The 23,920-nt window shown below is 40.6% G+C and overlaps 1 protein-coding gene across 1 annotated transcript; it reads right to left on the bottom strand.

Annotated features, from left to right (window-relative positions):
• Positions 1–12,674: 12,674 nt before the first annotated feature.
• On the bottom strand, positions 12,675–19,314 carry LOC139780018 (uncharacterized). Its single transcript, XM_071718548.1, has one exon. It carries the CDS (start codon positions 18,705–18,707, stop codon positions 16,821–16,823), a length of 1,887 nt encoding a protein of 628 aa, XP_071574649.1. The 5' UTR covers positions 18,708–19,314; the 3' UTR covers positions 12,675–16,820.
• Positions 19,315–23,920: the final 4,606 nt, after the last annotated feature.

Here is a 23,920-nt window from a genome sequence, read left to right as displayed (position 1 = left end):
CATGTAAACGTTTGGAAATACCTTGGTGAGTCATGTTTAATGCCTCCGCAAGTTGATCTTGTGTTTGCGTATCATCTTCATCCAATAACGCTTGCAGATCGGCGTCCTCAATTGTTTTTGGTCTTCCGGAGCGCTCCTTGTCCTCAGTGTCAAAATCGCCACTTCTGAAGCGTTTAAACCAGTCTTCACAGGTAGTTTTCGATGGTGCATGTTCGCCGTAGGCCTCCTCAAGCAAACGACGTGCTTCAGCTGCATTTTTTTTTTTAAGTTAAAGCAGAAAAGCAAAGCTTCCCGCAAATGCTGTTTATTTGGCACAAAACTCGACATCTCCGTTGTTAGAAAAAATATTATTGCGTTGCGATATGTGTTTATATAACGACTGGTTATTGTTAACAGATGTCCAAGCTATAACTTCAGACAACTTCAGACATGTAAGTCGAGTACATGTGTTATTGGTGCCATCTATGTGTGAAACCCGGAAACTTAGTTGCGCACCTAGTAAAGTATATATCTTTATCCTTTTTATCATATATAATCATATATAATCATATATAATCATAATCATATATGTACATATTTAATGAGATTATATATATGTAAATATATATAATTATATATAGTCAATAAATATTAAAAAAGAATTCTGTTAACTTCGATTAAGGAATAAAGCATTAATTGATAAATTAAGTGTATACTTTTTCAAAAGCTAGAATCAAAAGTGAAATGATTTACATTAGGTATAACTTGGCGCTGCTTGGCGTGAGGCAGTGCCATGTCTCTTGATACCTTTCTTATACCACTATTTGTCAAATTTTAATTACGAGAAACAAATCTTATCGGATGCCATCTATCGGATATCCGAATTTAAAGTTTATATATGATTATATATAATCATATATAGGAATAGTATAAAAGTAAGTAATGGAGAAGGAAGAGAGTAGTAGGAGATGCACACATACACGCTCGTAAACGCACAGGGAGAAGGAGAGAGGTATCGAGGGGGCAACTGGCCGCTGCAAGAAGGGTGAGAGGAGAGAGAGGACGAGAGGGATATTCGGACATCGCGAGAGTGGAGATCGAGGACAGAGGGTACGAGGACGAGTGAAGGGTAGCACAGAAAGACGGAAAGGAGGAGAAGGTGTGAAGGGCGAAGAAGAAGTAAGAGGAGAAGAAAAACGAACGGTAGGGTAGAAGGGGGGATATGGAATGGATAGAGAAACTGGCAAAGGGGATGAGAAAGATAGGGGAAGAACTAGAAATGATAAGAAAGATTATGGAGGACAGAGAGAGGAGAGTGAGAGAGAGAGGGGGGATTATAGAGAGGCAGGCGAGTGTAGAGGGAGGGAGAGAGATAGGGCAACAGGAGAATGAAGAGGTTCGATTCAGGGGAGTGGTGAAAAGAGTTGGAGCTGGTGGCAGAGGAGAGGAAGAGAGAGGATGATAGGAGGAAGGGGGTGGAGATCGAAATGGAGGAGGGAAAGAAAAAGAAAAAAGAGTTGAATAGGGTGGAATGCGGGTTGAGAAGGGAGGAAGGTAGGAGAGAAGGGAAGGATGATGAGAAAGGGGGGAAAGAAGAGACGGATAAGTACAGGAAGGAGGAGATGAAGGTACAGGGGGAGGGGTTGCTGGGAGAGAGGATGAGGAAATGGATCGAAGAATTGACGGAGAAGAGACTGGGGGCAGAGTGGATGGCGGAGGGAGAGGTCAGGGAGAGGGAGGGAAAGAAGAGAAAATTTATTGGAAAGTGAGGGGAAGGGCAGGAGGTAGTAAGGAGAAGGAAGGAGGAAGTAAGAAGGAATAGGGAGGAGAGGGATAGGGCAAGAGAGGAGAGAGAAAGGAGAGAAAAAGAGGTGGAGTGTAAGAAGAGGGAAGCAAGGAGAAGGAGCTTGATTTGGAGGGGGGTGGATGGGAGAGACGCAGAAGAAAGGAGAGAACTGATGGAAGGTATTGCAGAGAGGGCTTTATGGAGAAGGATGGAGGTGAAAGGGGTGATGGAAAGGTAGGGAGAGGGGAGAAGAATAGTGCTGCTAGTAGAGGTGGAGTGCGATAGGGATAGGGATGAAATATTGGAAAAGAGTTGGGATATAAGGAAGAACTGGGAGGTAGGAGTGGACAAGGACTTAACGATGGAGGAGAGAAAGATGAGGTGGAGGATTGTGGAGAAGGCGAAGGAGGAGAGGGCGAAAGGAAAAAAGGTTAGGGTAACGAATAGGAGGGTATGGATAGAGGACGAAGAATGGAGGTGGAATATAATCATATAGGATTATATATACTTCCATATGAATCTTATATGTATTCACCCGGGAAAAAATGATTAGATATAATCATATATAATTATATCTGGTATATATAGAATTATATATAATTATATATGTTTTTATATGGGGTCATATCTAATTATACATGGCCACATGTGCAATCAGTGGTCCCATATACAACCAGATATAGCACCATATCTACTTGTATATAAATGTATATAATTTTATGTGAAGCCAGATATAATGATATGTGAGTAGTGCACTCTACATATAACTAGATATAGTATTATATACAACTATATATGCAGTCATATATAGCCAGATATATTAATGTGATTAATCTGGCGCTATATACAACCAGATATAGCACCATATCTAATTGTATATAAATGTATGTGAAGCCAGATAAAATAATATATGAGTAGTGCACCCTACATATAACTAGATATAGCATTATATACAACTATATATGCAGTCATATATAGCCAGATATATTAATGTGACTAATCTGCCGCTATATACAACCAGATATAGCACCATATCTAATTGTATATAAATGTATGTGAAGCCTGATATAATAATATATGAGTAGTGCACCCTACATATAACTAGATATAGCATTATATACAACTATATATGAAGTCATATATAGCCAGATATATTAATGTGACTAATTTTGTCTTATGTACAACCAGATATAACACTATATCTGTATAGATATAGATTCGCAAGTATCATATATGCTGCAGATAATTAATCCTAAATTTAAAAATTTATTTGAATCGTTTTTATATATATTATAGATATTAAATTCAAAAATTCGTTACATATACATGAGTGCATATATGATCTATTGTTCATATCTAGTTATATTTGGAATTATATATGCCCATTGTTGCAAACTTCATCAGGTAAGACTTTGGGCCGCAACATATGCACACGTGTCTTTTACCTTATGCTCAAAAGTTTTATTCAAAAAAGGTCTGTTCCTGCGTTGAGAGTTATCTAGAGACAGAGAGTATATATACAGCTGAGAGAGAAATGTATGTACGCGTGATGAGCCTCTACCACGCGTGCGTGTCGTGAGAAAGAAATCGACAATCGAAATCGATAATCGTTGTACACGCGATATATTCGAATAATCTCAATATCATATATAATGATATATGGACCCATATATAATTTTATAGACAGTACCAAATTTCATATATAATCACATATAATCATATCTATGTATATAAAGGAAGATGTCCTGACTGACTGACTGACTCACTGACTCATCAACGCCCAGCCAGAACCCCTGAACCGAATTTTTACCAAAAGTATATGAAATAGGGGTAGAATTTTCCGGGGAGTGCCACTATGTGTATAGTTTTTTGTTACCGATTTTCTGGAAACCGGTTTTTCTAAATTTTCTAATTTTTCGGGAAATAATTCACCGAATCTCAAAGAATTATAGATCAAATTTCTACCAAAAGTATATGAAATAGGGGTAGAATTTTCCGGGGAGTGCCACTATGTGTATAGTTTTTTGTTACCGATTTTCTGGAAACCGGTTTTTCTAAATTTTCTAATTTTTCGGGAAATAATTCACCGAATCTCAAAGAATTATAGATCAAATTTCTACCAAAAGTATATGAAATAGGGGTAGAATTTTCCGGGGAGTGCCACTATGTGTATAGTTTTTTGTTACCGATTTTCTGGAAACCGGTTTTTCTAATTTTTCGGGAAATAATTGACCGAATCTTAAAGAATTATAGATCAAACGGGTAGAATTTTCCGGGGAGTGTTATAAAGTGTATAATTTTTCGTTACCGATTATTTTGGAAGCCGGTACCGAAATTTTTTCAATTTTTTGGGAATTAATTGACAGAATCTTAAAGAATTGTATATGAAGTAGGGATAGAATTTTACGGGGAGCGTCATGATGTGTACAGTTTTTGTTACCGATCTTTTTGGAAACCGATTTTTTTATTTTTTCCAATTTTTCGGGAAATAATCGAGAGAGGGAGAGAGAGAGCGAGAGAGAGAGAGAGAGAGAGAGAGAGAGAGAGAGAGAGAGAGAGAGAGAGAGAGAGAGAGAGAGAGAGAGAGAGAGAGAGAGAGAGAGAGAGAGAGAGAGAGAGAGAGAGAGAGAGAGAGAGAGAGAGAGAGAGAGAGAGAGAGAGAGAGAGAGAGAGAGAGAGAGAGAGAGAGAGAGAGAGAGAGAGAGAGAGAGAGAGAGAGAGAGAGAGAGAGAGAGAGAGAGAGAGAGAGAGAGTTTGAGTTTGTTTATTATGCCATAGTCAAGACTTTAGGCAAATGATGAAAAATACAAGGAAATACATGAAGTAAACAAGAGTAAAATAAAAACAAAAAATTGGAATAGATACAGAACAGATGAGACAATTATAATAAAGCAGTGAGCAAAAGCGGAAACAATGAAGATAATGACTATATTGCAAAGAGTAATAGTATTGATTACTAATTATTTCCACTTCAGCAAATGCTTCAGAACTGAATCCCGTTGACAGTATTAATAACTGAAATAATGCTGAAGAAATAAAAATCAACGGAATTCAGTCGTGCTCTCAAGTAAGAACTAGTAATCGAGATAATATGAAAAAAATTGAACGATAAGAAGAGAGAGAGAGAGAGAGAGAGAGAGAGAGAGAGAGAGAGAGAGAGAGAGAGAGAGAGAGAGAGAGAGAGAGAGAGATTGATTGATTGATTGATTGATTGATTGATTGCTTTTTATTATGCCATAGTCGAAAGACTTTAGGCAAGTGATGAATAATACAAAAAATATAAAAATATAAAAGACAGAAGTTGATGTGAGTTTGACAGAAGCATGCTCTCTCTCATAAGACGAGCAACCAATGATCCTGCATAAAAACATTTGACAGGATGTAGAGTACGGTGCAATAAAATATAACCAATTTCAATAATATACACTATAAAAACCAAGAACTAGCGCAACTTAACTAATAATAAGTACAATGAAAATAGAATATGATAAGAAGCAAGTAATTCTAAGCGAACTAAATAGTGTATATAAAACCAAGAACTAAAGCGCATCGCAATCTACAAACTAATAACAAGGTAAGAAAGCACTAAGCCTTGTAGCAAAAACTGAAAACTGATGTTATCTAATTCCATGCGCAAGCAAGTCGATATGTCCACAAAGGGAATTAGCGTTAAATTTGAGCAATACGGATAAGAAAATTTACATGTTGCATTATGCCGAACGATAAACGAGCTTAACAAGATTAGTATCGGAATCAATATGGATAACAGGTTCACCATCGGAATATTTAGCACATATCTGGCCGTTCGTTACCCAGACATACTTATACGACCTCTCCTTAGCAATACTCTTAGCCCGTTGTAATATATCATATGTGCTCTTGGATAACAATTCATTGACATAAATGTTACAATCTGAGTTACCACCGCATACGTCTTTTCGTTTAAGTACACCCTTTGCCCGCTTTTTGGAAATAACAAGATCGCGAACGGCACTCGAGGCCAAGGTGACAATGATCGAGCTAGAAGATGCAGCAACTGTGGAAGTCACTGACAGCGCTTTCTTAACAGCTCTAACGCCGACAATATGGCATGATAAGTCCGGGACTTCTAATGCCTCAAGCACATTCTTGGCGAGCTCAGATGGAGCAACGGATAATGCCGATGGTAGACCAGATATGATCAACTCATTTCCACCATGAGTTCTCTGAAAAGACTGAGCAGATTTCAAGTCTCGGTTTTCACGAATAAGTTTCGCATTTTCTTGCTCCAATTTAGCTATGCGTTGACAATTCTGAGCGACAGTGTCAGTAAGACGATTTAAGTGATGGATAAACGCAGACAGCTGCGCGTCTGACTTTTCCATGAAAGCGGAAAGCTTCGCATCTGACCTTTCCATGAAAGCAGAAAACCTTGCATCTGACCTATCCATGAAATCATAAAACTTCGCATCAGATTTTTCCATCCGCTCAATTAATCGACGCAAAAGATCATTGGTAGAGTCATGTGTAGTGTCATGCACAGTGTCATGCGTAGTGGAATGCGTACGTGCACCGCCGAGTGAGGCATCAACAATGTTAGATACTTTATCACAATAATCTGAGGAAAGTACACGGCGATCCTCACTCAGAGTAACCGGCATATTTAAAAATTGTAATTTACAACAAGCACCAGCAGACTTCGTACCGACGTAAGCTTTGACACAACCCGGATGAAATGCTCTATGACACTCAGCACATGAAGCAAATTTACCAGCAATCTGCTTAGTACACCTAACACACGTACGCTGCATGTGCTATCTACAATCGCTTAATCACTTAAAAGTAGAGTTCTGTAGTATCGATCCGCGATCAGAGTGTTCCGAATAGATCACAAGAAATATCGCAGAGTCAGCAGTCACTTAGATAGCACGTGTTCAGAAAATAGCATGTAGATAGGGAAGATCGGCAACGATAGGCGCATGCGCAGCTGGGATCAACGTCTTCCACAGGAACAGCCAAGAATTAGGTTAGAACAAGCGATGATATTTGGCACAGAAATGCTTCTAATTAGGTAGCAAGCACCAGAAAGATAATGATAGCACGTGACAAGCAACAAAAAACCTGCTAATACCTGCAACAAAATGGCCCGAAGGCGGCTTACGGCAGAAAACAGATTCACTTAAAGCAGGAGCAAAGAGAATAGACAAGCAATGATACTCACAGAGAGAGAGAGAGAGAGAGAGAGAGAGAGAGAGAGAGAGAGAGAGAGAGAGAGAGAGAGAGAGAGAGAGAGAGAGAGATTACATATGTCCTCCGGGGCGAAGCCCGGGTAACCAGCTAGTTATACATACAATACATACGTTACAAAGGTATTTGATAATGTCCCCACGGTAACGTATCGGTCAAATTGGGTATAATGTAACGCTTGTTGTCGTACGGACTCAGAGCGATTTTTGTCTCGCGGATAGTGTACACCTTGTGCAACTTCGATCTTATACAGGATTGACGTCGAGTCATTTCGATCTCATCGTTCAGACACCTCGTGTAATCGTCGAACGTTATAGTACGCGCTACGACGTTGCTCTTGACATCTTTCGCTTTTTTACAGTCTTTTTTACCATCCACTCTCAATGCATACATTTTCGCCCTGAGTTATTTTTGTCCTTCATCAAGCCCAGTACCTTCTTGTTCGCGAGCGATATACCGTACGCGTTGTCGGTCGCGTAATCGCTTGTGTCGAATCTAGCGATATCGCGTTTCACGTTCTCGAACACATCCTCGCACTCTACGTGATATATCAGACTGCCCGTATCGGTGTACATAATTCTACACATATTGCGATACAGGGGAGACATGTACTCGTGATGAAATTCGTACAAACAGACTTTCGATACGTCGAGAATGCACATGCCGACGTAAATAGGTTTGTCGAATTTAACCTCGAGTTTTCGCAGTTCAACGGCTATCAGATTTTCCGAAAAAACGCTCCTGCTGTGAAAATTTGGTTTTGAGATCAGTGCCTCCGCGCCGTATCTACCGTTCCACTTTGTTAATAATTTTACATCAACGTTCTCCATAGTTTTACCGAATACCGCGTTGTTCATCAATTTGTACAAAGTTTTCTCGAAATCGTTCTTGGCAAGTGTTCTAAATTTCGTATTGAGTTCGATGTAATCGCGGAGCCACGGAGATTGAGTGAATTGTAATACGCGATGTATCTTTGTGACGCGAAGGCCGTGCACTGCTGTAGGTTGCGGTAGTGTATGACGTAACGCTTCTTATCGTACAGCGTGGCGAGAAGTTTGTCCTGCCGTTTGCCGGGCGGTTTATCGCGCGTCGGACAGAACGGTAGGTCGGCGTGCGCGTCGTGTTTATTCTGCGGATACTCTAGATCGACCTCGAGAATATAACCCGTGGGCGAATCCAAAGCGATCGCGCTAAACTCGAAATTCGAAACGTCTTCGACCCATCGAAAATCTGCGTAGGGCAATTCGTTGACACATCGCCCAGCCGTACAAGTTGTTTACATCGAAATACATTAGGTACGAGGATGGTTTCGATGGATCGTAAGATTGCATGTACTTGTTATTAGCCCGCGCGTATCTGCCGAAACATTGACTCAGGCCACCGCGTTCTGTCCGACCGCGAACAAAATCATGTCAATGTCGGTGAGCAGTTCGAAATTTACGCGAGTATGCTTCAACATGGCGTCCCATGTGAAACCTGGCAAAGTATAGTAGTACGCGGGATCAAGTCCGTAACTCGCTATACACTGTCGCGGAAATTTTCGAAAACGTCGGCCAATAACAAGACATCGGTCTTTAGATACAGGTCGCTGTATTCGCCCAAGGTTCGAACGGAGAACCGTCGCCAGACGTTCGCGGCGTGCTCGTAATCGCTCTCGGATACGGTGTCACCGGTCAAGGAACTGTAAAACGATTCGCGCGGTGGTAAACACGTATCCTGCAGCTTGTCCACGCAATCCACGTATTCGTACGGAAAGACACATTTTTGCGTCAAAAGATCAAATTCCTCGAACGATAATTGTGAAAATTGAGAACGTACAATTTTTAACTTATATCTGCATAGAAAAGATGCTAATTTATCGAGGCTGCTACTAAAAAATTTATACGGATCGATAAACCGTAATTTTATGTCGCTTCGCGAATCTGATTTTTCTGCGGTATCTTTAACGTGTTTCGTGAACGAGATGTATTTTTCCTTCGTGATTGGAAGCAGTTCTACATATCCTTCGAAAGCGGTAGCTATTTCCGTAATAATAAAATGCGCGTCGTAGCCCGATAAATTGTGAAAAATTATTGGAATGCAATGTGAATCTTTATAATTTATATTACAGTTGGAATGTGCGGGACCTCTATAACGACCGGTCAAGTGACAATGATCGCGTACTCGCACGTCGTCTGGCTCGAACGGTTTTTCACAAATGTGGCAATGCGTCGCGCTGTGAAATATCTCCCGTTCGTCTCGCGTTAATTCCGTCATGCGAACATTACCGGATAAGATAGTCTTTACGTCGTGTGCTAAACGTCTTAGTTCCTCGGCGAACCACGCGACGCAATCCTTATCGCGACGAAACTGATACGTGGATAACGAGTCATCGTACGAGCACCGCACGAAGTATCCTATACTAAATACCTGATGATGTTGAGACGTGTATGTGGCCGTGTTCGGATCCGCATCCGTCTTCTCGAGGGTACATTCCAGGTCGACGTACACGACATATGGAAGTCGTTCCTTCCTGCTGTGATTCTTGAAACTCAGCCACTTGTCGTCCTCGCTTGGTAGTCGGATGGCACAGTTGTTTATCTCTCGGCAGTCTACTCCGTGGGCTTCCAATTTCTCGCTTGAACTAAAATAATGTAAACATCTGCAAAAAACACAATTTTTGTAAATTATTATATAAAAAATAAAATATTCTATAATTTTATTAAAAGAAGTATAGGTACTCACTGATCGCAAAAGTATTTCCGACCATGGTGTATGCTCAATTGCGAGCTCACGAGGCGGGATAGATTTTTTATCCACGCGAAATGTCCCACGTTGTCGTCTCGCGAGTCCTGCACGTACAGCAGATTTACGTGTTTGTCCATCTTCCGGTCGGTGAGCCGTATCGGGAGAACGTTTGGCGTCTTCTCTCCCTCAATGGTATACACATTGATGGATATATCGTTGAGTCGTTCGAACTTTTTAACTTGACTCAACGTCATTGGAAACTCAATGTCTTGTAAATTTAGTATATTTAATAGGATTCCCGTTCTGAATTTCTTTCGGCTGGATGTAGAGCAGCCACCACTGACCACGCGAAACACGCATTGTCCATCGATTGCACGTTGATCACCGCTTTTTTCAATTTAATTTCTTGAGGTAATTTCAGGTAACATCCCGCGCGCAAAGGATTGTATTTGTTCACGTTAACTGTTGAGACCGGCGTTATTCTTTTACCACTTAATACTCGACGAATAATGCCGACACCTGGCGCGGCCTGGGTCAAGGGCTGCCAGGGCTCTAAAATTTTCAATACTTTCCAATAATTGGGCGCCAGTTAGTTTTGCGAGAACTAACAAACTCACGTTTTATCCACAATTGATATGAGACACTCAAGGGGAGTTCCGTCGGGACCCAAGGAATTTTGCCGAAGCCAAAAGAAAGTCAGGGAGATAACAAGCGATATATGAGTATATTGAGGTTAACTTACATGTTCGTCGTCCGCCACAAACGGCCCGCACACTCGTTAACAATTATGTTCGCCGCTTCGCTTGACAAATTACACGCGATTACAACCTTTTCGTCGAAGTCGCTCGAAAACCGGCAGACAGCTGACGCGAAGACGCGGGACTGATCTCGCCGAAGACCGACGGGAGAGTCCTCGAGATCTCTTGGTCGTTCCGCTACCACGCGCCCACCCCCTTCGATCCTCGCAATCGTTGCGGGTCGATATCGCATATCGCTACCCTATTGGCTCGCCGTCTCGACGGCTCACAGGGCTCGGCGCTCGACCCGCAGGGCAGCGCGGGAAGCCGAAAATTCTGTCGGATAGACTTTTATATCGAGCGTCGATGTCGAGGGAAGGATCTTAAACATTAAATGTCAATGTCGAGGAAGAGGGTTTTCATTTTCCTGTCACACTGTCAAATTGAGTATACGTGACAACGCCCACCCGCTGTCGCGTTCTTGAAATTCCTCTAGGGATGATAAAGTAGGCTCGATAACGTGTCGCTTGTACCACTCGCGCAAATCTGAAAGAGTTTGCGTACGAAAGAGTTCACAGTTTCTCGTGTTGACACTTTTGTTCGCACGTTTGTCACCCGTCACAAACTCGCCGTTGAACACAGTGTTTATCTTTACACTTGCGTGTCTTTGCATGACGTTCCGCACACGATTGAGCACGATGACTCTCGCATCTTTGAGAAATTGACGAGGTTCGATGTGATTGGTATTTATCACCGCACCGGTCAATATACGGCTTTCGAACGCGGTATCGATCTCTCGCCAAACGAGTCTTTCCGCGTTATCGTCACTACTACTACTGCCCGCCGCGTACTCACCACCGATATGTATGAACTGTCTCTGTAATCGAATCTTCGCACCTTCGAGTCGCGCGATTATTGTCACTAAAGATTGTCTGTGTCTGATTGAGAGCCGCGGACGCTTGGAACGAGAGCCTTCTTCGAGCTGCTCAATAAATTTCTCGCATCGCTGTGCCCATGCAAAATATTCGCCCAAGGTAGCGATTTGGTTGGATCGTTCCAACAGGTCGCGTTCCGTTTCCTCGAGGTGTTCCATGTTTTTTACGAAAAAACTTTTTTCCTTTATACCGCCCACTTGACACAAAACACTTCACCCCCGAGTATAAACGTTCGCGTTGCGAAAGCTAGCCGAAGACTGATCCGCAAGATGTGGATCTATAATCATCCTGGCGACAATGGATGCTATGCATTTGTATAATTACCGTTAGGCATATTTTGTTTATACATTCCAGCAGCCGGACATCGGCGCTCGCTTTTTGTAATATGCCGCGCCATAACCGAATACCGCCGCGACGGTTAAATCGTAATCGGCAGCGGCTCTTCCTAGAAAAAAACATGAAGAGGACTCCGCGACGGTTAAATCGTCATCGACGACAAATATCGATTGTTTACCTCGGCTATTTTATCTTTAAACGGTCGTCGGACCATCGGCGCTCGCTTTTGTAGTGTAAGACGCCGTAAACGAATGGCGGCTCGCATGTTCTAGAAGGATGAGATCATTGCAGAGGCGAGTGTCTCGCGATCTAACTCTCTATTTTGTTTATAATCGCCGATAAAATTCCAGCTGCCGAACGGCGCCCGCTAGCCTTTGTAATACCCCGCGCCATAACCGACGCGCGTCCCCCTCCCCGCGGACCCCTCGCCCTAGAACGCGGACACCCCCCCCTTTTCCCGCGGACCATCACCTTAGAACGCGGATACCTACTCCCTTCCCCCTCTCCTCGCGGACCCCTTGCCATAGAACGCGGACCCCCCCCCCCGCGGACCCTGCTTCCCCCCACCATCGCCCCGCTCCCCCCGCGGACCCTTACCTTAGAACGCTGACACTCCCCCCCCCCCCCGCGGACCCCCCTCGGCCGGACAGCGACGGCACCCCTTTGTCACCAATATGTTTATAAACACTTGATAACAACATGTCCCGACGCCTTCGAGTCCCCCCTGCCCCGCTCCCCCCTCGGAGCTCCCGAGTTAGAAATCCCATATATCCCCTACTTTAATACGGCTCTGTGATTGGTTCATAACATCTTAAGATCGTACTTAAGACGGTCTTAAATATAAGATTCGATTATGAATACCGGTCTTACATAGCTATTAAGGATCGATGAAGTATTTTTTAATTATGTTATATGTGGTGTCCTGAGGTGGTTAAATAAAACACTCAGTTGTAACAATCGACAATAAGATATGTATTGGTAATAATCGGGGAGATAACAGAGTATAATGTGTGTATCCCTTGACGGTCACCGGGTAACTAACTCTATCCCCGCTCGTTCCTACTCACTGAGGTGATACCTTTTCGGGGATCGCTAATCACAGTACACGCACCGGTACCGTGTTAATGTGAATACATTACAATTCCTCCCTTTTTATTTCTCGCTACTATAACGATTTCTTAATCGATTGGAACGGCGCAATACTTTCTCTGGTTCGCTCACAGGTGCAACTTTAACGTTAGTTTTATTATCATTTGGCGGAATGAATCGGACGATCTGATCGACGTGTCGTTTCCAAACTTTGCCAGTCTCTACTTTAACTTCAAACTTTACTGGAGATAATTTCTTTATAATTTGACCTTCGACACGCTTATTACTACGTACACTGAAATCATCGACCATCACACTCTCGCCAATTTGGAAATCGACATTTCGATTGCCTTTTCTACTCGCTACCTGTGCCAGCTGCTTCGCTCGTACCTCATTGCTCACGCTCGGCTTTAATAAATCGAATCTCGTCCTCAACTCTCGCTTATACATCATGTATGCAGGCGTTCTTCCCGTTGTACAATGCTCGGTAGCTCTATAATCGAACAAGAAGAGATTAATTGCATAATCAAGCGATTTGCCACTTTTGACAATTTTATCTACTTTGTCTTTGAATGTTTCAACGAAATTCTCGGCTGCGCCGTTGGTCGCAGGATGATGCGGTGCAGTGAAGCTATGTTTTATACCGTTGATTTTACAAAACTCTTGAAATTCGATACTCGTGTACTGCGTACCGTTATCACTCACTAAATGTCTCGGAAGACAGAAACGAACTAAAACTTTCTTAAATTCTTCAATTACTCTCGGGGCCTGAGTGCACTTTTGCATATCAATAATTTCAGGCCACTTCGAGTAAGCATCGATAATCAACATAAACATATGACCGTGAAACGGACCTAAGAAATCTGTATGAATCCTACTCCAACATCTATCAGGGAATGGCCACGGCGTTAACGGAACACTCGCCGGTTTCTTACGCTCTTGCACGCACACTTTACATGATGCCGCAATGTTCTCAATGTCTTTATCGATGTTCGGCCATGTTAGAAATATGTTGGATTGTGTAACTTCTGTTAAACAAAAGAAATATTGATCTTAAGGAGGGAGCGGCACATCCATTTTAAATCTATTTTGTTCGAGAGAGATTGCATATATTTTCTCTTATAAGCTAGATAATATTTGTTTCAGTAGATAAAAACATATGTACATACACACAATAAATCAGTGACGCAATAGATACATGAAAAGAATATAAATATTAGTTGGTGAATGATTCCTTTCTTTATCTGATTTCAATGTGGTAGTATTTCTTGAGAACACTTCAGGGTTCTGTTCGTTTTCATCTTTTAATGTTAAGTCATTATAAGAAGACTTATCCAAGCATGTAAACCTTTAAAAGTACCATGAAATGGTTACTATAAATATTCATAGAAAAGTATATCATGAAAAGGATCATTCATCTGAAATTATCACCCACAGAATACATACTAAATATCAGACAGTAAATTAAAGAAATGTTAAAGTATGAAATATTCAGGTTCCAGCGTTGGAAATTATGACTCAATAATTCTAAGCGAGATATGGTAAACAAGATCACCACCGTAACGATTGTTATCTTTGTAACGCAATAGATAGTCGTGACAAATCCTTAATATGTTTAAGAATAACTTAACGTATATGAAAATAGAATACAGAGTTTCTTTTACATTTATGTGCACTTTTCACAAGAATCGTGTTTCTCAAACTATCAAAATGACTCGTAATGGAATTGACAAACTTGTTTGATTGCAATCAATTAAATGAAAAGGTATCTTGTACTGAGCTCAGCTTTTCGTTATAAAACCAGAAAGGTTTGTTATCATAAGAAGGACTTTCTTTCCGAAAGATGACCTTCCTTGAGGTAAACTAATTTCGTGGCCTCTGTAAGAGAGATTGAATACAAGCCGACTGTAACGCACGTTACCTAAGGCTTTGTTCAACTAGCAAAACATCGATAGATTTCTTGGTTTACCTCACAAACAGCAGAATCGTCGCTTCTGGATAGGCACATCCTTGAAAGGATGGCGTGACTGGCTTGCGCCGTAATTGAATCCCTCTTATTAATGTTGATAATAATTAGCTACGAGGGAATGCTTGAAACAGTAACGGCAATAGTCGTCCTTCCTTTCTTCGAAATATACTGGAATACTGGCCCTCCTTCCTTCGTGTAATTAACTGAGCGGCCAGCTCTCGTGCTTCGTGGAACTTCTCGCTCGGATGCGGGATAAAACAATGTCCCTTTCGATGAAGTGATTAACAAATCTCTTGGATGATGCAACATCCGTTTTACTGACTGATCGTATACACGTGCGACTTGATCTACGTTTCGGTAACGAATGGCCGTTCGCGCTTCGACGAGATCGAGCATGTTCGGCCCGCGCATGCGCCTACAGCCTCACTCTGCCCGGGCTCGCATCGCAACCGAGTCACGGTCGGCTCACGTGACCGACGTCCCCCGAACAATGCCGACTGCGCCGCGCGCTTCTATATATGAATATACTTATATGCTAGTACATATATATACAATCTCTCTTTCTAACAGGCCACCATACGTACGATCTCGCCAGCATTTTCATCTTTACTATGCCGAAGTGGGATGCGTGCAATTCAGTTAGCACACACTTTTGCACTGACTCTGGAGCTACTACTCTGTATCCCCACATGAGACACTCCTTTTCTACCACTAGCTCGTCACGTTTCGCATAGAATATTTTCTCATACTCATTCATCTTGTTCGCGTTTGGCCATATACCCTTCACATACCGTACTATCTTACTAAGCATTTTATCGCGCTTTGTTTCTACTGCGATCTCCACCGCGTTTAATGTTTCCAACGACTCTTCGGCGTAATTTATCGATATATACTCGTTATCGAAAATTGGTGTGCTGTCTTTGACAGGAAGTCGCGAGAGTGCATCACAATTACCATTATGTTCTGATCTAACATATTCAATTTTATATATGAATCTTGACAGAAAATACGCCCATCTTTGCAATCTACTTGCTGTCGTTAACGGAATCTCTTGTTTTGGACCAAAAATAAAAACTAAGGGCTTATGGTCTGTTCTCAGCGTTATCTCTTTACCAAAAATATAATTATAATACTTTTTAAATCCGAAGACAATTGCACTCGCTTCCTTGTCAATGATGGCACGATTTAACTCTTTCTCGGGAACTACTTTCGACGCATATGCGATCGGTTTCTCTGTACCGTCTTTATATCGATGCGACAATATCGCTGATAACCCATACGACGATGCATCACACGATAATATAATTTCTTCGTTTGGATCGAAGTGAGCTAATACACACGGTGATACTAATTCTCTTTTCACCCATTCGAACGCTTCCTCGCACTCTTTTGTCCACTCAAACTTATCTCCTTTCGCACACTCATAAAGTGATTTTAGTTTAGTCGCTCTCTCAGGTAAAAATCTCGCATAATACGTTACAAGTTCCAAAAATAAATCTAACTGTTTTTTTTTATCGACCGGCGTCGGAGCTTCAATCATTGCATTTACTTTAGTTCTCGACTTGTGCAACCCGTCTTTATTAATAACAAACCCCAAAATATCTAATCTTTCTTTGAAAAAATTGCATTTGCTTATATTTACTTTGAAACCGTATTCCTCGAGTCTCTTACATACTGCGTTCAACGTTTCTAAATGCTCTTCATCAGTTTTGCCCGTGCAATAGATATTATCAAGATAAGGGATTACTCCGTCAATTCCAGCTAAACATTGCTCGATTTTCTGTTGAAAATCTCCCGGTCCCGATGCAATGCCCTCTGTCATTTTAGTATATCTGTACAACCCTTTGTGCGTTATTATCGTTAAATAATCTCGGCTACCTTCTTCTACCGGAATTTGCATATACGCATGCTCTAAATCAATCTGCGAAAACCTCTTGCCATTCCTCAATGCTATAAAAATTTCATCAATCAACGGTATCGGATGTCGATTTCGAACTAAATTCGGATTTAACGTTAATTTAAAATTACCGCAAATTCTAACGGAACCATCCGATTTTATTACCGGCACAATTGGCGTTGCCCATTCGCTCACATCGATTTTTTTCGAGATGTCCCAATTTAACAAGACGATTAATTTCTTCCTCAACTTTGCTTGTTAATGCAAATGGCAAATGTCTCGCTTTTAACGCTATAGGCTGTGCATCTTTTTTCAAAACTAATTTAAGCTTTCCTCTATTATACAACCCGGGGCCGGGACCAAACAATTTCGGGTATTTCTCTGGAAATTGTTTCGTCGCGTTATTTACATCTACTTTATTACAATCATTCGCGCTGCTCAACAAGTTCAATGGCAATGGCCACAACCCAAAAACTTTTAGCCATTGTCTACCGATCAAAATTGGACCATCACTTGTCATTACCCTCATTTTTAACGTTGCTTCCCGATTCCCTAACTTTACTTTCAAATTCTCTAATACTCCCTCACTTTCTAATGGGACTTTGCCATATGCATTCAACGCAGGCGCCTTGCGCGTGATTTTATTTTCGGGGAAATATTTATTTTTATCACTTTTCGAAATGATCGCAACGTACGAACCCGAATCAATTTCTATATCTATCTTTTTCCCATTAATCGTTACGTTTAAATACATAGGATCGGCTTTTACATTGTCGCTTTCTGCTTTACCGGTACCGCTCGTTGATTCGCCTATGTTGTCATCTACCAAGAGGAAGTCGTATACCGCCTCCTCCCGCCGCTGCTCCTCGCTCGTCGACTCTCGTTCTAGATGTTGAACCGCTGCCCTCTGAGATCGGCACATAGTTGCCAGGTGCCCCTTCTGCTTACAAGAATTACACGTGCTGTGTCGATGATAGCAATTACGTGCCCAATGGTTTGCCTTCCCACAGCAATAACACGATGAACGCCTCGCGCTCTGAACTTGTGTGTTATTGTGCGGAGCCCGGCTGCCATTGTTAGCCGGGGGTCTGTTGTTGTATCGCTGTCCTCGTCCTCGGACTCCGCGATAAGCACCTCTACCTTCCGAACTGGGATGATACTGTCTCTTTTTCTCACTCGCCCGCAAATTCGATTGAATTACGTTTACACTCGCGGCGTTGCTTGTTGTACCGGTACTAATTTTATCTGTTGTCGACGCGTTCTTTTCTGCTTCTTCCATCGCAGCAGCTATTTTGTATGCTGAGTCGTACGTCAATTTATCTTCACGAAACAGTGCTTTTTTTGTTGCGTGATCTTTCAGTCCGCACACTAACTGATCCCGTAAAGCTACTTTAGCATCACCGAAATTGCAGTTTAACGATAAGCTTTTTAATCTCGCTGCAAACTCCGCTACTGATTCCGTTGCGCTTTGGTGCGCTTGATAAAACTTGCATCGTTCCATCGTTTCTGACGGTTTCGGATTTAAGTGATCACTCACTAATTTCACTAACTCGGCCAAAGATTTTGTATTCGGCTTATCCGGCGCGCACAGATCACGAACTAGTTTATAAGTATCGGAACTTATTTTCGTTAACAACACTGCCGCTTGTTTCTCAGCTTTCACGTCGTTGGCTACGAAATATAATTCGAGCCTCTCTGTATATGTTTCCCAGTCGTCTTTTCCTAACTGGAATTCCAGTTTCGTGCTGTTGCTCTCTCCTGCCATTGTGTGAGTTACCCTTGGCTTCTTGTTTTCGTTTTTACCGCCTTGCGGTTCCTTATCTTCGCCTTGTCGTTGTCCCTGCCTTTTGTTCACCTTGCTTACGTGAGTTCGCAGAATTTTACGAAGCTCATCGATACCAAAATTCTCCTTGTATGCTAACTCTAACTGCTCTAGAGTTTCAATTAATTGAGGTTTCGTAAGCGTTTGAATCCACGATGTTTTTGAATAATCGATGGCACTTTTACTGTTTCTAGAAACCGACATTTAACACAATGACACCATAGTTCATTTCCGTATACCCTAATTGACAAAGTTTTATTTCCGTATGCAGTCAATTAGAAAAATAATAAATTTTATTGCAACGCACTTTCACCGTTAATTGTCTCTTTTCACGTTATTTGTTCGTTTTATTGTCCAATGTTCCTTTTCCGAACACACACGATGCACGTGAAAATTTTTGAATATTTGTAATATCGTTTACAGCGCACAATTTACCATTTGCGTAAATTTTATTTCCGTATACTGCGCGAATATTATTCTTAAGTGACCGTCAAGTCGCTTCAATAGCGTTGTACACTCTCCGTTTACCGTGCTCTCCGACTGCTGTGGACTTCGAATACGGCGTGCCACACGCTCACTGTTCCACGAAATTTGCACGAAAACTATTTATCGTTATTGTCTTGAATAATTGCACCACGCGTTCGAAAATACCTCGTCGCCAAAATTGTGGTGTCCTGAGGTGGTTAAATAAAACACTCAGTTGTAACAATCGACAATAAGATATGTATTGGTAATAATCGGGGAGATAACAGAGTATAATGTGTGTATCCCTTGACGGTCACCGGGTAACTAACTCTATCCCCGCTCGTTCCTACTCACTGAGGTGATATCTTTTCGGGGATCGCTAATCACAGTACACGCACCGGTACCGTGTTAATGTGAATACATTACATTATACAAAATGGGTTTTTCAGGTCGCTGAAAACTAATCTGATGTCAAAGTTGATAAATTAAAAATGGCAGAGTTAATATAGCGGATATTAAAGGTAAAAACTCGACCATTGTATTAGTTTTGATATATGCCATATTGGCTTCGCCATTTTGAACTTATCAACTTTTACATAAGTTTAGTTTTCAGCGATCTGCAAAACCCTTAGGTTTGATTAAAAAATATTTCATAGATCCTTAATGCTATGTAAGTCGCAACTTTGACGCAATAGACTCTACGTTAATCATCAATATCTTTTTAAGCGACATAAAAAATTTCTTTTAAGGGCTGAAAGTCCTAACAACATACTTAATTTTGATTGCGATTAAACTTTTCCGATGCGTCACATATCGTAGTTATAATATGCCAAAATACACTAAAATATTCCATTCTTGCAACTTTAACTGCAAATATCTCAAAATTGTGACGTGATAGAGCAATTTGGCAAACGGGATCGTTTTCTGCGTCCAAAAAACTATGAAATGTTGCAAGATTCGTTCTTGTGCTTGAAAGCAAGTGATTTTTTGTTGTACAGTGTAATTTTTTAGTTTAGGGGGAGCAACCTCCTGCGACCTTGACCTTGACATATATTATAAAAAGCACTCTCCTGAGTAACCTTCTAAATGTTTTAGCCATCGCTCGTTATTTATTAAAAAGTTATTAATGAAAAAGTTTAAGAAATATAACAGTTTGTGTCAGTGCTAAAGGAAATAATTTACTGATATGTGTGTACAAACAATACATATGTAGGCGGGGGAGGAGCTACGCTCTTCCTCCACAAGCAAGTTTGGATGGGGATGGACCACGGTTCGCGTGGAAAGTTGAAAACCCGAACCGTACAATGATAAACCGCGCTTTGCCCTGTAAGCAGGGGGTGCAGTGGGGTGGACCTCGCTTCGCGTAAAAAGTCGGGAACTCATATAAAACATGTTTTAAATCCCTTTTGACTTAATATGAAAAACTCCTAAAGTATGTTTGTTGACTTGAACAGAAAGATCACGTGTTTAAATTAAAGTGGGGAGAAGTGTATATAATATATAATGGTAATTTGTAACAATTTATAACGTCCAGTAGAATTGTTAAAATCTTCCTATATTTTTTATCATTTTATCTTAAAAAATGGCTTTGTCATAAGAGTCGCCAAAATTCCCTTTAAAGGCTTTTATCTTAACCCGAAATAAAGCTTTTTACAAAGTTTTATCGAAATCGGAGGTGGATGTTTTCGGAACTCTACCCTATATTTTTTTTGCTGATGACAAACCAAAACTGAACTGAACGGTCTTTGACAGTATATATTTTTGTGCTAGTTTTTCTACCTGTTGACACCAACATCATTTACAATGTCCAAACATTACGGTGCTAACAGTTAGAAAAACTAGCGTGAAAACGTTTCGAGCACTTGTAAATTATTACAGGCATTTACACATTTTTCTAGAAACCTGTAAGAGATAATTGAATTAAGTTTTAATAAAAGCTGTTTTTTTTTTCAAAGCTCTATTTGACGATAACCCCACATTCGACACATGTTCCTATTTAAAATATTAAAACTGATTACAGTTACACATACTTCCGGTTTATCCCGAAAAAAAACCATCACCAATGATTACTTTGGGTGTCCATTTGTAATAAAAATTTTTCTCCTAACTTTTTATGACGTCACATTAAAAAAAATGGTTGACTCTGAATCACCCGGTATATAGGATAGAGCATCGTTCCAGCTTGTAGATATTCCTCGCTTGCCAAGATAATTTAAAATAATTTTGGTGAAGGGGATATTTCCATCCCTTGCGCATGAACAGTCATAGATTTCTCCTAGCGGTCGCTCGTTTTACGCAGTAAATATGAAGATTGGAATCAGGAGTTCTAACTCGCTTGGAGGGGGTAGTCCAAAAAACGTTGCCGCTTGGTGGCGTTGCAAGCAATCTCGAGGATTCTTTTTGATAAACTTTAAGTGATAAGTGCAGAAGTTTAGAAAAAAATTAAAAAATATTGACAAAATACCATTAATATTTTTCTTTTACTTTCTGTTATTACTTAAAGTTCACTGAAAAGAATCCTCGAGACTGCTTACAGCGCCACCGAGCGGCGACGTTTTTAGATTATGAAATAATATATACCCTCCATGCGGGTTGGAGCTCCTGATTCTAGTCTTTATGGCAGTAGCTCTCTACTATATAAGACAAGCGACCCCCACAACCTGTTAGTCTTATGTAATACAGGAGGAGGAGCATCGACTGCCATTACGTAGCCGAGTGATTCGAGATTACATAGCTATAACAGTCGAGTCAGTCAGTAATCGAATTTGTTAGTTATAGAGGAGGGTACCGTGAATGAATTAACAGATCTAGGGCTAATAGTTGGTAGTGCTTAGGAGAGTAGCTCGTCATCAGAAGGGAAGTCAAAATACGCGGCAAGGATTTCTATTATAAAGACTCTTGATGAACGGATAAACGGAAGTTCTCGTCAGAATATATGGAAACAATAGAAAAGAAGGAAAATAGAAAAGAAAGTATCACAGAATATCGAGGAAAACAACAATCAATCATCCCCTCCCCCTTCTCTTCTTCTTTCGTTGCTTCAAGAGCTGAAGAGGGACAGGGGATCGGTCCTGATTATGGTCTTCTCCTTATCCCTTCTGACCTTCTTCTTCTCGATTCCGTAGCGATTTCTCTTATGAGGAGCAGCTGCTTCACCAATGCAGCAGCGCTCCTCTCCGGGTCTTGAAAAACCCATTCCGAAGCTGAAGCCTCTCGCTCAGAGGATCCTTACGAACTCTTATCCTCATATTCTCCCAAGAATGTCTATTTATAAATTCACAATCCATACTGATCCCACAAGTAGTTAGGAAACAAAGGTCCATCCGGGTAGAGTCCTGCATGCAAGGCTAAATACCCTAGGGTTTCGTCCAGTACCCCAGAGGCATCGTTCGCGAGAACTTTGTCGCCACAGAGCGACAACGAAGAAAACTCGAGTAATAATTGAACACTAGGCCATAATGTTGGTAACAAATATCAACAAACAGCAACAAATGTAGTAAACAGTAAACAATTCGAAGTATTAGATGAAATTTTTTTTAATGTTAGCAGCGTATTGTAATCTATCAGTAAAAATAAAAAAGGTTATTAAGAAATAATGATTACGGATATAAAAGGCTTGAAAAGGATTTCTTGTGGATATACACTGCTCAAAAAAATTAGGGGATCACTTTTCCTTAATAAATTTTTGCCCATTTTTAAACTGTAATTACTCAGCGAATAAATAATTAACGTAAAAAAAGTTTAATAGTATTTAGTAGTTTGGCTTCCTCATAGAAGAAGCTTTACGAGTAAAATAATAAAAGAGCAATGGTAGTGATCTGTAATGATGAGGAAGCAATGTGCAAGTTTCTAATATGCACACATTTTTTCATTGAATTATGACAATTTGAAGTGAGTAGTGCATTTTCAGGTCTTTTCTGGAGGAAGCAATGTGCAAGTTTCTAATTTGCACATTTTTAAAATTTTAAATTTAACCTTTTTATGAATTGATAGAGGGTCAGCACAAGTGGGGTTTTACAATCCATGCAATGTCAAATCAATGTTGACTTTGGGAGTTCAGGCTACATGGTCCATATATGGACTTCGCATATGGACCTTTGATCGCGTATAAAGCTGGGTCTAATCAAACAAATCTTAAAGAATTATATATAAAATAGGGATAGAAAAGACTAAAGAATATAATAGAATTATAAATAGCCCGATATCTCAAAATTGGCGGAAATTAGAGCAACCACAGACATTTCTCAAAAAATTCAAAATTTTATAAAGAAAGAACCCTTTTATCGATTATTGCCAAATTCAATACCAACCTTCCTTTAATAATACTCTATATAAAATTAAATGTATAACTTATACACTTTTTAAGCAGAAATCGGTAACCCTTTCACTGATCCTCGCCAAATTCAATATCAACCTACCCTTAAGATACTCTATCCATAAAAAAATATATAAGATTATATGTATAACTTATACACTTTTTTAGTAAAAAATCGGTAACCCCTTCACCGATCTTCGCCAAATTCAATACCAACTTACCTTTAATGGTGCGTGTCCACCTGCAAGTAAAAGTCTCGAAAATATCTCTCGAGAGTTATTCTGACATTGTCCATTTAAGAGTAATTTTTCTGACATTGTATTCTCGGAAGCATCTCGCGAGAATCCGGAGAGTATTCTTTCGGAGAGTTATCTCAAAACCGTGTCCACTTACGTATTTTTTTAGTCAATGTCTGACAGTGGTGACATCATAATGTCGCGTAAACGAAAAAACTTGCGGCTGCTATAGTGGCTAGCATTATTTTAAAAAGAAAAAGAGTGTTAAACAACAACAAAAAGACCTTGTGGGTCAAGCAATGGATTGATCGCAGGTGTACATTCGGTGCCGGATATGCTCTAATTAGAGAGCTTAAGATTGAAGACTCCCAACAATTAGAAGTTTCTGCAGACTTACAAGT

This window comes from Temnothorax nylanderi, unplaced genomic scaffold (genome assembly GCF_030848795.1).
Source record: "Temnothorax nylanderi isolate EJ_2023f unplaced genomic scaffold, tnyl_v1.0 TNYL_tig0257_pilon, whole genome shotgun sequence".
NCBI classification, from domain to species: Eukaryota; Metazoa; Arthropoda; class Insecta; order Hymenoptera; family Formicidae; genus Temnothorax; species Temnothorax nylanderi.
Note: the sequence above shows the minus strand (reverse complement) of the source record. Positions and strands in the feature narration are given on the sequence as shown.

Coding starts and splice junctions, on each gene's coding strand:
- LOC139780018 (XM_071718548.1), bottom strand. CDS start 18,707: ATGTCGGTTTCTAGAAACAGTAAAAGTGCCATCGATTATTCAAAAACA.